General features: G+C 38.1%; 1 protein-coding gene across 1 annotated transcript in view; it reads left to right on the forward strand.

Annotated features, from left to right (window-relative positions):
• The window catches only part of LOC139729824 (phosphatidylinositol 3-kinase regulatory subunit alpha-like), a 71874-nt gene that overhangs the window by 49693 nt on the left and 5379 nt on the right, over nt 1–16802 (forward strand). Inside the window, exons 10-17 of the mRNA XM_071640750.1 lie at nt 2936–3145; nt 4533–4719; nt 5367–5458; nt 6241–6349; nt 8185–8280; nt 11924–12104; nt 14107–14229; nt 15127–15245. Coding sequence (XP_071496851.1) covers nt 2936–3145; nt 4533–4719; nt 5367–5458; nt 6241–6349; nt 8185–8280; nt 11924–12104; nt 14107–14229; nt 15127–15245 — 1117 coding nt within the window. The remainder of the gene's footprint in view (nt 1–2935; nt 3146–4532; nt 4720–5366; nt 5459–6240; nt 6350–8184; nt 8281–11923; nt 12105–14106; nt 14230–15126; nt 15246–16802) is intronic.

Genomic DNA, 16802 nt, shown 5'->3' on the forward strand with positions numbered 1-16802 from the left:
TGCAATTAGCTTGACCAAAATTTGATATAATATGCATAATTACTAGATTAGTCAGATAGCTAAATATCTTAACTCCCCTTTCCACAGTTTTACTTTTACAAGAAAATTACGCAATGTGTCACTATGCTACGTGGTGTCCACCAAATGTCACAAAAAAGGACACCGCATAGCATCGTGACACATTTTGCAATTTTCTTTTAAAATTAAAACTGTGTACAGGAAATTTGAGATATTTAGATATCTCATTCATATCTTGTAAATATGCATATTGCATCAAATTTTGGTCAAGCTAATTGCCATATTTTGTCTCTTAGGACCAAATTTTTATATCACGATGCTACATGGACACGTCATGATGCTACAGGACACTGTTACATATTGTTTAATAACTTCATCAAAATTAAGTCTGAATGGCACAAAATTTCCAGGAAAATGTGTGGCCTCAATGCAAATGTAAAGCCTACAAACAATAAATGTATAGCATAATTAATATTGAGTTATGCTGAAATGTATATTTTAAATATCACGATGCTACATGGACACTGCCCCAACTTCATGGAATTACCCAATGTGCACTTGTTTTCTCCTTAGGGATGGCAGAAGCAGTTGGGATTTGAATAGGGGAGGAGGCATTGCATAAGTCACCTGATGCACAACATGTCATGTGATCATGTGATTGATCATGTGATTGATCAAGTACTCTTTATTTATTTATACACATAACAATACCTTCTCAAAGCTTCAATAGTGAGAGTTGTATGTTTCTCTTTTTTTTTATTGCACAACCATATCAAAACATGTTGATAATTGAAGCCATTTCTTTTTTTTTTTTGTCAGTTCTGTAGTTGTACAGGTTGATTTGCATCATAGATGATACCTTTCAGTGCACTGTACTTTTCATCTAGTGTAGCTACAGTTATGGTATGAGTAGCTACAGCCTATAGTGAAAGATGAACTCCATGGACTTGACAACTTAATAGTATGACACAAAATTATAACTGAAGGTCGTTGATATGTTTAACTGATACTGCATGTTTTTAAACTATGCTGTACACTGGCTATACAATTTTTTGGGAAGGCATGGACTGTAAATGTATTTCATTTTCAGTAGTTTGAAGCAGAGCCTATGATGAAAATTTGTCAGGACTTCAAATGAATTTATAAGTTACCAGTTTATATTATATCGTCGATGGGGTGACAAGACCTCGTATCTCAAAAATGTCAATTTTTTTTTTTTGGCTTAATGGTCAAATAATGGGTCAAGTGATGTCTTGGCCAAATCCCAACTGTCTTACTCCAAAAATGAAGCCACCATGACATGTCAAAGGAAAGGCTTTCCCATTCACTACAGTGCTTTGGCCGCCATGTTTTTTTTGCTCTCCTGAACATTTGTCATTTTTGAGATACGAGGTCTTGTCACCCCAGCGACGATATGGGCTTTTGATGTGATTTGCTGAAGGGTATGATCTATAGAAGTAAGATATGGTATTTGCTTATTTTTCTTACTTTCATATGATCAGTAATTTCTGGGAAAGTTTAGTGACAGACAAGCGAGTGGTGAAACAACACATGCTCTAGTTGGGTCTTCCAGTGCTCATTCTATGATGAGATGATGTGTGCAGGGATAGCATGGAAAGTTATTCAGCGCGACAAAAACAAGGCCTGATTCATTCTTTTTTTTTTTTTTTTTTCAGCAGAATCTTCCATGGTGGACTTGTTGGATGAAAAAGTTGTGGATGAGAGTGTGGGTGAATTACCCTTCTCTAGAAAAACAGGATGAGAGTTATTATGTGCGCTTCCTGCTCCAGTTTCTTGAGTCTCCCCCTCCTCTCATCTGACATTTGGATGGATTTTTTTGTGTTTTTTTCCAGTGAGAAACAAGAACCCATCGTAGGATAGAACAATATGTGAAATTTTGTGTCAAAATAAGTAAAAAAACAAACAATGAATATTGACTCGTTGAGGACGGGCTTATTTTGCTACAACACACATTTCCCATAGACACTTGCCCCAAGTATACTCAGAACTCGTCCTCAACTGGTTAAGGAAAAAACCCTTTTGTAAGGGTGTCATCTTCCCCCTGATTTTTGTGGCTGTTCCTATAAGCCAAATCCTGGGCAATGCTCTACCAGTTTATGTTGAAAATGGACATTGTTTTAAAAAGACTTATCGCACACACAGATACATACATTTTGTGTACCGGCGTACACACATGGTAAAAACCATGATACAAACAAGCTGCTGCTTATCCCCTTGATAATAACCAGTATGATTATGTTGATATCAAGTTGATTGCTGACCCTTGTAGATGGTGAATGTAACAGTTGTTTAAAAAAAAAGAAAAAAGAAAGAAAATTATCACCACTTTATCTTTTGTCTTCACTTGAATATAGTGAAGGGTTGATCTTCTCGTTGTATTAGATTCATGAATTATATTGTAATGTACAGTGTACCTGCATGTATGATTATCATTTTAAGTCTTATTCCACTTCAGTAGCAGTAAAGTAGATCAAGGTTATTTCCCCTGGATTCCAATTCGGTTTGGTGTCTTAATTGAAGTCTCACAGTCTTCAAGGTTCAGATTAACAATGTACGATGTAGTTTATCAACTCTGCTTCTGCATGATGAAAACATTTGATAGGACACGATTAAAGGGCTTGACCATGTCATGTCAATTAGTATTTGTGCATTGTAATCATGTTTTTATTTATGCAATTATTATGTACAAGTGTAATGGCAAAAATTACAATAAAGAAAAGAAAGACTATCATCGTAATTAATGTGATAGTCTTTTTCTAATTGTAATTTTTGCTGTTGCTATTATCACAGTCACTATTTTTACCGTGTTATAGTAGTATTTATCAGTGTCATTGTCATCATCGTCAAAGATTTGGTTAGTATCATAACATCTGGCTTTTTTTTTCTTGTGTTGTAGGTGTAGGAGAGCGAGGTCTCTATCGAGTGTCGTCGTCGACGTCGGCAGTCAACGACATCAAGCGTAGTTTCAACGAGAATCCAGAAGCGGTTGATCTCTCCCGGTACAATGACGTGCACTGCATAACCGGCGTTTTGAAGAGATATCTAAGAGAACTCCCAAATCCAGTCATTCCTATAGAGATGTATGACAACTTCCTCGCAGCTCACAGTAAGCATTGCAGTGCACACTGTCCCCGCTTTGTTACAGTGTGGTATGACACGAGAGCTTTAAGATGTACAATTCTCCTGGGGAATTTAAAAAGCTTGTCCAAACTTCCCCTTCCTAGCAAGAACTAGAAAATGCATATTGAATATGACTCGATGGGGGGGGGGGGGGGGGGGGGGGGGAGGGGGTGGGGGGTGGGGTGAGGAAGCAGATTTACATTAAAAAATTCTGAAAAGCATTTGAGCAAACAAAGATACAATACACCAGCATTACAAGATATTCAGATCACTTAAAAGAAGCATCCATTCATTTTAACCCTAACTTACCTGGGGGGGCATAATGGCCCCCCCCCCAACAAATTCCGTGACCATTCCGCCGTGCAAATTTTTTGACCGTGCCGCTCGCTGACTTTTTACTTTAAAGTCTCACGCAACTTTTGAGACAAAATTTGTCGCGCCCGGGCATACCGTTCCGAAGCCACGCCCCTTCAAAAAATTTTCGTCAAACCCCAAATTGCTCAAAAACATGACTTTGCATACAAAGTCAATACAAATTGTGTTTTTTCAATTAATTCATATAAAGATTCATATTTTCAATTTTAATGGCCGAAATAAATTTATTCTAGTATGTTTATGCTTCTAAAGATGTGTATGACAAATTCTGCAGAAAAAAACAACAAAAACAAAAGTTCGGAAAAACAAAGAAATACATTAAAAATGATAAAACAATTAAAAAACATAAGAAATTAATTGTGATACTGAATTTTTTTTTACGCACAAATGTTCGGAATAACACTAGGAATATTTACACCAAAAATCAGCATTCCATAAGCTTTTATAAGCCAAATACAGACGAAAATGAGGTTTTTTGCATATATTGAATAATTAATTGATTTAAAATAGAAAATGCAAATTTTTAAAAAATTTAACTGAACAGTCTTGTAGATTACATCCGGCTTTATGGTCATGCAAAATTTTGCGGCGATCGCGCAATCAACGGCCGAAATCTGAAGGGGGGGCCATAATGGCCTCCCCCCAGGAATTCAAGCTTACTAAATAGCCCAGGTAAGTTAGGGTTAATACATTGTTATTTCCTTGAGTGCATTTAAGTCATTTTTGTGCATGTTTTGAATACATTTTCAAAGTATTTTGAAAACAATTAAAAACTGAAAACAATTGAAAACAATACTTGAAAACAATACTTGAAAAATAATCAAAATACATTTCAAAATATTTTGAAAACAATTAGAAATATTTTTTGATTGTATACCAAAAAGCTCTATCCCCCACAAAAGAAAAGAGGAAATCAAATCAAATCATAAGTCTATAAAGAGAAATACAAGTTCTTCAACAGTCTTACTGTTTTGTGATTGAATTATTGTGATAAATAGGGAGCGACAATGAGCACACTCGCATTGCCAATTTGCTGGCCTGTGTGGAGCAGCTGCCGCGGGCCCACCACTCCACCCTGTGCTACCTGATGGCCCACTTCAAGCGCATCACAGCCCAGATCCAGGCCTGGCACCTGGCTGCAGTCTTCTGTCACATCCTGCTCAGGCCTCCACAATCTGAACTCATGTGAGTCCAACACCATCCCATCAGGGTCCTCCTCTCTCTAGCTGATTAGTTTGCTTTGAACCAACTTGCATGCTTGCCCCACTGGGCAGTTTACTCTCTCTTGGGCATGTCAAATGAATGGGCTCTTACCTTTGAAATCGATAGGACTGTTGCTCAAATGCCAGTTGTACGTACAGTAGGAGTTTGACCAGAATTGACATCGAATAGCAGGTTAGCCATCCTGCCACCTTGTGCTATTGGCAAGGCACCTGTTACAGACTGAGTGTTCTCTGTCAACATCACAAATGGTATACTGCATATGCCTTATATTTAGCAGGTCAACTTTTTTCTGCAATTGAGGCTTCGTGACAATTTGTGAGTGGTTTAATTTTGTGATTGGGAATACAGTAATGAACAAGGAAGTATATACACCTGCACGTCATGTTCATGTCAGGATCAGGGTTAATATTTTTTGATGTTGTTAAATTTGCAAGTAGCTTCTGATTTGCAAAATTTGTGAAAATAAAAATCCTGCAAAGTTCATGCCAAATGCAGTATATTTAATAGATTTAAGACATCAGTCTCATAATCCATCTAACGCTGATAAAGTAGAAGTACGTTTTCTGCCTGTGCCTAGATTACTGTGATTCTTTCCTTGTATGTTACAGCAATGTAATAAGGAACACCAATGACCACAAGGAGATAGTCAATACCCTGATAGAGCATGGTCACTGGGGCAAAGCTGAAGATGACGTGCCAGGTAGGAGTGATGATCATTGTCCAGGTGCTTCTCTGTACCTCATTTAGACTTTCGCTTTTTGTCCGCTGTCATTTCTTCGTGGTAAACCCCTGATTACCCGTGACGTTAGAGACTTGACTATCAATCTTGTTGATGTCAAAAACAAAAGGAGCGCATGCAACCAACCTGGTTTCACAATGACTTCAGAGTACATAGTTTTGTGGAATTTCATTGTTCGACAAGAGTTCAGCCTGTGTGACAGAGGGTTGTGGAAAGTATCGTCAGACAATGTGATATAGTGCAGCAATATGTTCCTGGTTGACTCTGTGTACAGTGTATGACACTTTGCATGAAATCTATGATGCTTCCAGGCCAAAAAAGGACCCCTGAGATAACTGTTAGCGTGGACATTTTCATGGTGTAGAAATTTTCATGCATTTCACGCAAGCAGAAGCTAGTGCGGAAATAAAACCACACAAAGTATTTTTGCATGCCATATGTTCCAGTAGTTAATGTCCGGATTTCATGGAATTAAAAACACCCAAAATTAATCTCAATCGGCCAATCGCAAAGCATCACTCACATGAAAATACCCACTTTTACGGTAAAAGAGTAAACCCACAGAGAATATTGCACTGATCAGAGAGATTCTGTATGTTTCTTTCCACCCCATGATGTACTTGGTAGCAGTTGAGACTCCCCATCATTACCTATTGTATATCTATGCATGTATTCTATAAGCACCTTCTCTTGTTAGTGGTTTCTTCGCATTACCCAGAAGTTTTTGTCTACCTTTCTTACAGAGCGCCCTCCCAGGGAGAGCTCCAGGACAGGTGACTACATCAGCACTGGCAACAATGACTACCCCAAGTCACTCAATGATGCCGACTGGTACTGGGGAAATATCTCAAGGTGGGTTTCCTTGGCCGGTCCCCAATTTTGAAATAATTTCAGATCGTATATGATGTGATAGATGAGTGTACTACATGTATCATAGTCTGTTCAAATGCAATTTGCATTGATCAACAGCAGCCAACCATATGTGAGCAGTTTGGCTGTTGCTGCGTCAGCTACTAACAGTCATTGTGAGTAGCTTGTATTTTTCTGCAGATATGCAATTGATTGTCAGAGTAAAATCACATCTAACTCAATGGCCAACAGTATCTTGAGCAAACTCTCAGTCAAAGGCAGCAAGGCTCTTTGCTGGAATTCAAACCTTATATTAAGGCAATGCAATCAATCGTTACTGCATTGTGTAGTAAACAAAAAGTGGTGAGGGTAATCATTCAGGAAAACATGAAATAATTGCACGGATTGTCAGAAGCATGTTCATGTTTGTACCTGCAGCAGAAAGGAAAGGACACTGATTTTTTTATATAGTAGTGATGCTGTTAGGATGAAAGTGTGAGAATGATTAGGAAAAGGTAATGATGCATCACCAGAACATGTAAATATGTTTTCCTGCAAGTTACAATGGTATGAGAATGGAAACAGTGATAAAATATGTAACAACCTTATTTTTTCCCCCTTTTTTTCTCAACTGGTGGATGGACTCTTCTTCCAGTGCAGACAAGGAGACTTTGTACTGGATATGATTGATTTACCAATAACTTGTTGCAGGGATGATTACATTACACTGAAAGATACACTGTAATGATACACATTACACTGAGAAAAAAAGTGAGCATTATACACTATGACCTGTTGTAGCCAAATGTTGCCCCTCAACTAGCGAGGGCGCTCTTTCTTGTAAGAGTGAACAAGTGTTTGTACCCCATGACTGCTGTGGGAATTAGGTGATTCAAATGCACAACACAAGGCAGGCTGAGCAAGCTTGCCCATTGTAGAAAAGTGCTAAGTGAACAAAATTAATGTGTGTCCAGTATTTCCAAGGAGGTTCAAGAGATTGAGGTAATGTCATGATATACCAGTTCTCTTTGAACCTGTGTTTGATGCTGCTACTCAAAAAGATTTGAAGTACAGGTGTATATGCCAAACTGGATCTGCCGCACATATTTAGGAAGAAAATTGATTCATGTCTCTTTGCATAATGACCAGCTACACTCTGAGGAAGATATGTCTTTATAATGATAATTACTTTTCACCTTCCCTACTAATGAAAGATACTGTAGGGGTATACATAATAGTAAAGACAAGTGAACTCATGAATAGAAATTTTGCAAAGATTGATGAAATTTCATCCCCCCCCCAAAAAAAAAAAAAAAAAAAAAAAGAAGAAGAAAAGAAATATATATATATATATATATATATATATATATATATATATATATATATTTATATATATTTGCCTGGACATGTCCCAAAACTTATCTGACATATTTATTTATAAAGAATTATTCTTTACCATTACAATACAAAAAATGAAAACTTACAACTGTAGGGCACAGTTTCAAACACTTTCACAACATACATCTCTGATTTACACTTTTGCACATGTTTCTGGACAGGATTGACTATGTTTAATCCTCAGGTGATTTTTTATTTTCATTCAATGAAGAAGCAAACAAAATACACCTGTCATTGTGTTAGGAATTCAAAAGGAATTTCAGATTGCTCAGACAGGTGACAGAAACCCATCATCAGGGGCAGAATAATGCACCTGTGGAATTTTATTGTGCATCCATACAAAACTGACAGCTGTTTGAATAATTACGGCCAGATGGAACTCCAGCTCTCGAAAATCCTCGGTATTTCTGACTTCCACATGCTTCTTTCCCTTTCCCCAGGGAGGAGGTGAATGAGAAGTTAAAAGATATGCCAGATGGTACCTTCCTCGTGAGAGACAGTAAGCAGGAGCCAGGAAACTACACTCTAACTCTCAGGTGAGCTATCTTGGTACCTTGTCTGTGATGTTGGGAAGTTTACATGGCATTATCGCGAAATAGGTCCCCACTCCATTCACCGCCATCCATTTCGTCGTAGCCAGGGACTTCTTTCAACCTCCATGGACTTTGCACATAGTGGAGATGCACACGCAGACCGAGAGGGGACCAATATCACGATTTGGCCGTTTACATGCCTACTACAGGCAGGGCATGTGACTTGTTTGTATGCGGTTGTGTGTTAGACTTTTGTTGTTGTTTTTTTGCTTTTCATAATGTAATGTTATGGGGGAGTTGGGGTCAAAAGTGAGGCCTCAATTGTACATATCCATGTACTTGTTGAAAACACATCATCAAATTTGTCACCAAACGTGGCAAGCATTATCACTAGGGTGACAATACTTAATACAAGTATCCCAGAACCCCCTATTTTTTAAATAAAAGAGAAAAACTGGAAAAGAGGAAAGAAAAGGGTCTGACGGGGATCAAATTGGGAGCCAATGTTTGCATTTTGACCTTTAAAAAAAAAAATGACTGCATAGTCAAATTTCTAAAACACAGTGTACTTGTAATATACATGTACAAATAGTCAGTGCTCATGAGTGCAATGGTACAAAATTTTGTATGAGGTGAAAGGTGGAGGTGCTCTAGCTGTGTTTGGGGCAAAGCTGAGTTTAATAGTGTGCCTCATCTTTCACTGAGTGCAAAATCTTGTTCTATTGCACGAGTAAAGACCATAAACTATTTGTTTTATACAACACCTCAGGCGTAAACAGATGAGTTTTGAGAAGAATTTTAAATGATTCTATAGATGAAGCATTCTGAATATAAAGAGGGAGTTTATTCCAAAGGGTGGGGGCAATGGAAGAGAAGGATTGATCACCATAACAGGTTTTTGTACGTGGGCCATGAAGTAAATGGAGAGAGGAAGATGACCGGAGGGGTCTGGCAGAAGAGGAGGAGCGAAGAGAGACTAGGTTTTGAAGATACATGCCAGAAATGGCAGCCTTCATTTTATCATGATAGGCCAGTATGTGGCTGTGCTGTCAGTCATGTGTAAAAATGATTAATAGTTGAAGTTTGTGACAGTAAAATGAGTGACTGAATGAGCACTTGTATCCATCTTCGCCCAAACAAAATTTGCAACAGTGACAGCTTGCAATGGTAGTGTACACTGCATGTCACATAATGAGCAATCGACCAGTCGGATAGCTAGATTCTTGTTTTAGGTGTTGTACATTGTATAAAGAATAATTATTGTATGCTGTTGTGTGTGTGTGTGTGTGTGTGTGTAAAGTAGCACTAAAGCTCCTGGCCCAATTTTCCAGGCCTTGGCCTACATACATGACACCTTTAACTCTTTTAGAAGCACCCAGTGCTTTCTGGCTATGCTAATCTTGACTCACCGAAGGAAGTTTTGAATTCTACACCATTATGGGAGATAAGATTACAGTGTAGGGTGATATAGAGATGATATGAACCAGGCAAAGAAACAAACACATTCCCATACACACCTTCCATACATGCACACTAAATGCGTGTAAGGCTACATATACTTGCAAGCAGGTTAGGCAGCAAAAAGGTTGAACTGACGTTCTTGAACTTCCCTTGTTTATATCTGTGATATTAACAGTTTATCCCACATGATTTAATCTGACTGGATTCTTCAATTTTGTAGGAATTGTCAACATTTTTTTTTTTCCAAAACAGATTGGTACTGGCTAGTTGCAAATCACTCCTTTACCACAAATATCATTTTCTGCATCATTGTCTAAAGTTGACAAGTGATTCTTTGCTTTGAGAACCATATACCCTAATATGACCTATTTTGGATCACCCTAATATGTAAATGTGTACTTTTATTATTAAAGTATTAATTGGAGGACGATCATATCAGAATGCTTAAAGACCTACATGTATTAAGGACCTCCAAAATGGTTCATAATACATTTTCCCGTAATCTGGACAAAATTTGTCAAAGTTCTATATACCAGGCTACCATCTTTGCCCATGCATTGACTCACAACACATTTCTTCTGATAGAGTATCTTGCCAAGTTCTTTGTTTTCCTCTTTGAGGGGATTGATGTCTTGGCATAAAACAGAGGAATGTGGGCAGTGAAGATGGGCTGTCCAGAAAGCCCATCACAAGTTGTGTTGTAATCACTGAGATAGGCGAGATGTCATGTAGACACTTTGTGTACATTTTGAGAACATCTTACCTCACATCATCATTCAATGTAGGGTTGGGGGTACCACGTATCGTCACCCTAAGGATCTGTAGCTTGTTTATTCTAAAAATATAACACAAATCCGCCCAATTCTTCCCTCAAATATGCCATAAATACTGCAGTTTTGAATGTCGTGACCGTCTCGTTGATTATGAATCTCCGTTTTAAAATAGCGCAATTTTAGTGCGTGCGTTCCGTTTTCTTCGCGCAGCTAAAAAGGGAACCTTGCGATCGGCACCCCCTCCCCTCCATAGGTATACACGTGAATTTCACAGCATAGGTAATACACGTGAATTTCACAGGCCATAGGTAATACACGTGAATTTCACAGTCATGCGTCGTTACTGAGCGGATGTGTAATTTTTAGCTCGGTTTGTTGGAGTTTGATTTTCGTTTCTTCGTTTTTATTGTCTTTATAGCTAATGACACTTAATCCCGCGCGTACCTTTTCATTCTATACGCAAACAGCCATGATACGCAGGGTGCCGATGGGAAGGTGCCCTGCCGATAGGTGGTGCCCCAACCATACTTGTTATTTTTTCCTGTAAGATGTATTGTAAGTGCAAGTGCACAACAGGAAAGAAGGTTGTCTCTGACACATAATACATACAGTGTCTTGCATGTAACAGTCGGCCTGTACATCCCCCCCCCCAAAAAAAAAACAAAAAAAAAAACAAAAAAATAAAGAAGATTAAAACTTTAAGAGCATAAAGTAACCTGAGTTGCTGGCATCAGTGTTTAAAGGAGTTATGTTTCATCTGTATTTGGTGTCTACATCCTGTAAGCATGCCATGTACACCACACTCCATTAAATGCTAACAGAGATAATAAAGACCTGCAGCATTTGTGTATGCACACAAGCCCCTGCTGTTGGCCAGCAAGCTCTTGAAAGTGTAAAGGAGAACAATTCATGTCTTGTTCTCCTTGGGTGTGCACTCGTCTCAGTGAGTTCATATTTTAGCTTTGCAAATGTGATATCCTTGTATGCTCTCAAATATCTCGGGTTGTGAGTAAGGAAAGTCCATTGTTCTCCAGGGCAAGGATGCTGTGCGAAACCCGAGCATTTCTTGCTTCTTCTTTCCTTACCCACTGTAGTTTTTCACGATGCATTTGATTACATTTTGCTAGTATTCACTGTTGGGTATTCCATCTTTTAAAGTACAACTTCCATTGTCTTGGACCTCGTGCTGTTTAGAATCATGTTTATTTGCATATTCTGTCTTGCTTTCAGTTCCATCAGGATCTTGTTTCATAAAAAAAATTTCATCATCTGTCTGCGCTGTCTCACTTTAACCCATTGAGGATTGGCTGATTTTGCTACAACATGCATTTCCCATAGACACCTGCCTGAATATACTCGAAACTTCTTCAACAGGTTAAAGTGATCCAAATGTGTCTCTTATTGTCTTCCAGGCATGGTGGTAGCAACAAGTTGATCAAGATCGTCCACAAAAACGGTCGCTATGGATTCTCGGAGCCGCTTCGCTTCAGTTCGGTCGTGGAACTGATCAACCACTACCGGCACGTATCTCTGGCCCAGTACAACAATAGACTTGATGTCAAGTTGACCACCCCAGTGTCAAAGAGAGATCAGGTATGTCAAATAATTTTTGTTACCTCTCATTGTTTTTGTGTTCATTGATTTACCATGCAACATATATATTAAAGATGGGCCATCCCTTTTGCATTCCTTCCCAAATAGCACAAAACATGATATATTCCACCAGAATGACAAGACTATTGTAAAGCTATAACATTTCTGTGATATTTGAAAGTTGTTAGCCATTAAAATTCAAATAATGCACCAAATGCTCACCGTAACGTATCCTGTGTACGAGGCACAGCTGCATATACCCGCCTGTGGTTGTAATATGATCCTTATACTTCGAACAAAAGATACCATACTTGCCAACTAATAAGATTTTATCAGATTCAGTAAGATTTTTTACATTAAAAATAGCAAAATAAGATTTTCTGTCAGAGAAATAAGATTTGAAAAAATATTTAGATATGCCTTTCATGTGTATTTTCTGAAGATTTGACTGAAAGTAAGATTTTTAACTTCAGTTTGCATATAAAATAAGATTTTTGCAATCCACAAGTAAGATATTTCATCTTGAAATGTTGGTAGGTATGAGGTACATTGTATGCATGTTAAAGCTGTCAGAAAGGAAGAATTCGCTAGCTTCGTTTACTTTGTTATCTGTGGCAGATAACAACACACCACTTTCCATGAACTACATAAGTGCATCATGCAGGTCTGTAAAGCTAGACTAGTAGTTTAGATTTGTAATTTTTTTTGTAGTACGAAAACAATTATTTGAATCTTAATGGTCAATTTAACTCATTAAATAAAGACCCTCTTGAGTTCAAAATTTACAGGAGGTTTCCAAATACTGTTTTCTTCAATACCTTAGTGTTCTCACCAAATTTTCAAAAATTTGCATGCAAAATGGATGATATGTCTTTAAGTGTATTCATATGATATCAATAATTCAGCATATTTTTCTCTTTTCTAGCATAATGGAAAAGCATGTGACTTTCAGAAAGTAGGGGGAATAATATCAGCTGTTATATTCTGTCAGTAACGATTGAGGGAATGTGTGCTGTTCAGGAAACAAAATGACGTTTTGTAGATTTTTTTTCTTCATATTTAGTTAATATCATTGTCCTTTACTGATATTGCAGACTGTTGCAGTCTCTTTAGCCAGCGATGGCAGCACCAAAACTTTGAAAATTCACAATTTTTTAATGGAGTGTCCGATTTTCCTCCTTTCCTTGAAAGTCTACTAGCATTGATGTATTCACTCAATCTGCAGTGTACATGTATTTTGGTTTCATTCCCTTTAACAATACAATAAAACTTCTAGCGTTTTATTATGTCTTGAAGTGGCAAATTATTTGTATGGAAGAGTAAAGAGATTCAATGGGATTGTTTACAAATGTATTCAGATTTATGGATTTGTTATGATTTTTTTTTTCCCTGTGAGGACCTGGCTATCTCATCAACCTGTACATATTCAGTGTATTCCAATATGTCAAATCCAGTGTGCGTGCTTTAGATACTGCTATGTCAGGCAAGACTCGGGCAAACTCTTTGGTTGTCAAAAATGACCTTTATCATAGTGGCAGTTACAAAATTTTGATTAGTTAGCAAATCAGTTTATTGCAAAATAAGTTCATAAGGATGGACGAGGACACTATTACCTGGGTGATTGCTGATTAGTAGTCAAACATCTGTTGCCCATTAGCCATCGTTTGAGAAAGATGACAGCCCATCCTCATAACTGTCACAGCCAAATGCAGCAATTTTTTTGTATGTAGAGAACTCAATATTTATACCAAAACCAGTTTATTCTTTGAAATGCTATTTCGGAGAAGGTGATAAGTCCTTTGATGCTTTCTCCGGACTGACGCTATAGTGAGGTCTCTCAAGTCCGCAGCAGTATTTCAAACCCGTTTGGTACAAGGTTTTGTATGTTCATCCCCTTGCCAATCATCTTTCCCTAAATCATATACATCTGCATGCCTTGTAGGTTGTGGTCTCCTTGCCAATGGCATTTGGTATTATTTCAATCTTGTACACTCTGTTACAGGAGGACATGCAAGACAGTGATATAGGCATGGTTATCCAGAAACTCAAGGGCAAAAACAAGGAGTATCTGGAGAAGACACGTCAGTATGATGAGCTCTATGATCAATACAACAAGCTGGCCCAGGTATGTCATTCTCTCTAGGATTTACTTCTGTTTCTAGGATGTTTTTTATTGTTATTTATTTATTTGATTGTTTGTTTGTAATTTTTTTTTTTGGGGGGTGGGGGTTGTTCTGTTTCCTTACAATGGCCGCTTCAGAAGTACTATTCAGAGTCTATCAACCGTTGTTTGGAAGGTTTCTGTAAATTTGATTAATTTGTGGGGACATTTGTTCGTCCAGTCTCTTCACTTGAATTTGAAGCCTCTGCATACCACTGTTTAATCACCACCACTATCATGTTAGCATCAGCTACCTGTAATTACTTTTAGCTTTGTGTAGTCCCATTTGCCAGTGAATCATGACTGATGTGCAAGGTAGATGTTATGATAAAGACAAATCATATGCACCATGTAACATATTTGTGTATGTGCATAAAAAGTTTGTTCATTCATCCAGATGTGGAGTGGCTGGGTAGAGTATGGTCAGGAAATAGGGCTCAAAAGTGCTAAGAATTTTGTGTATTCATCTCTGCAATATTCATGGTAAGGTATGTAGGTAGGTGGTTTTCACACTGTATCTAATATTTGTAATTGCATCTTTCCAGACCACACTTTTGCCATGACCAGGTTTTTCATTGAAATGTGCAACCGTTTACTAGTCATTGTGCTGTGTTTACTTACAATTACAGTTCACATGTATGGAACAGAGTACATTGAAACCAAATGTAGTTGTGATTGTGCCATGAATATTTGTAGTAGACAGAGATGTAAAGCTAACATGGCAATAAATGTTTTCTACCAAATGATCTGAAAATGAATATATCAAGCTCTGTAGCCCATGATGTTCTAGTGATATTCATGTTTGTGAAAACTGTAGATTGTGGTATTTCGTGAGTAAGTCATTTTGTGGCCTGTCAACAGGAAATCAAAACCAAGCGTCAGGCATGTGACGCATTCAATGAGATTGTGTTGATGCTGGGGGAACAGTTGCAGATCCACAAGAGATATCATCAAGACTGTCCGCCAACCGAGAAGGCCATGTAAGTTCACCATGAGGGGTAAAGGGTTAAACTGGGCAGTGCATTGTGGAGTAAAGTTCAAAAGTGCTGAAACAATAGTGTATTGACGACTTATATAGTTGCAGACAACATTGACAGTAGCATGTAATCTATTTGATTGACAGATTGATAGCCCCCTTTTGTGATGTCATGACTGACAGGTGCTTGTATTTATGCATCGGTGCTTAAAACCAGTATACAAATGACGCACAGGTCTGAGTGCGTCAGTCGGAATTGTGTGCATAAGGTGACTATGGAATGCTTAACCCACGAGGCGAAGCCGAGTGGGTTTAGGCTAAATTCCATAGTTACCGCATGCACACTATATTCCGACTGACGCACAAAAGACATGTGCGTCATCTGATTTATAGAATGGGTAATTTTCTTGTCAAAAACCCATTTTTCTGTCGTGTTACCCGATGACAAAATTACTGGATGCATTTCCTTTTGGCTTGCCGTAAACGGACATGCATACCTGTGCTTACCGTTTTTACTGGATGCATGGCGTTTTTACTGGATGCATGGCCAGCCATGCCATCAGTTTTACTGGATGCATGGCCAAGCTGAGTGCGCGAACACTTGCTTTAGTGCGCGAACCTTTGTTACAAGTACGCGTACTCTTGCTAAGTGCGCGATAACATGTTTACCACTGTGACTCAGCCTGCGGCCAGTAACAATGAACACATACGTGTAGCTCTCGACCAATCAGATCGCAGGATTCTCGCTACCTATTCTATAAAGGCCACTGTTCTATATTATATACATTACAAATGTTTATATTATATATAATAAACTATGCTTGTGACTATCATTAAGTTTACATAATGATTTTATGACATTTTTTTTTTTTTTTTGGTGAAACCCGAACACTGATTTGCCATTTGCTGCCATGAAGAAGTGCCAGATTGCTGTTGATGTTAATAAATCCTAAATTGTTCTGTGCTGAAAAATGAATCACATTTGAGTGTTTTTATGATTTAGTATGCACAAGTCCCCACAACATGGATTTAAAGCCTCAGTGATGTACAGTCTCCAACCCAGGGGTATTGTTCTCATGGTAACTTTTACAAAGCTTGTGGTCAGAACATTCTTTGAATATCCTTCCCCTGCCAGTCTCCCACGTCTGAAAGTCAATTCAATATGGAGGACGTTACGATTAAATGGTTGCAAACAGGTTTTGGTTTTCCACCTTGTGCTCTCTGTTGGGATTTTATAGTTGCATATATTCAAATCATACAAACATTGTGCTTTTGAAACAGTGACACATAGCACAGATATTATGTCATGTTGGGAATACCTAGGTGTCGACCTCGTGACCTTCTTGACCTTTAAGTCTTTCAACCCTTGACCCTTAACCTTTTCTGTGTGAAGCCCTTTTGACCCATTCGTTTAACCATGTGTTGCTGGAACAGGTTGCTTCAAAGTTTTAACTTCATGTCACATCAACTGGGTCGCAGTGAAGGTGCTGTGACAATTTGTGCTAGCTGAAAGCCACTAAAATGTCTGAATACATGAAAGCCCTTATAAGAAACATAGCTC

This window comes from Diadema antillarum, unplaced genomic scaffold (genome assembly GCF_040938485.1).
Source record: "Diadema antillarum isolate AM-2024a unplaced genomic scaffold, OU_Dant_1.0 seq00000264_RagTag, whole genome shotgun sequence".
NCBI classification, from domain to species: domain Eukaryota; kingdom Metazoa; phylum Echinodermata; class Echinoidea; order Diadematoida; family Diadematidae; genus Diadema; species Diadema antillarum.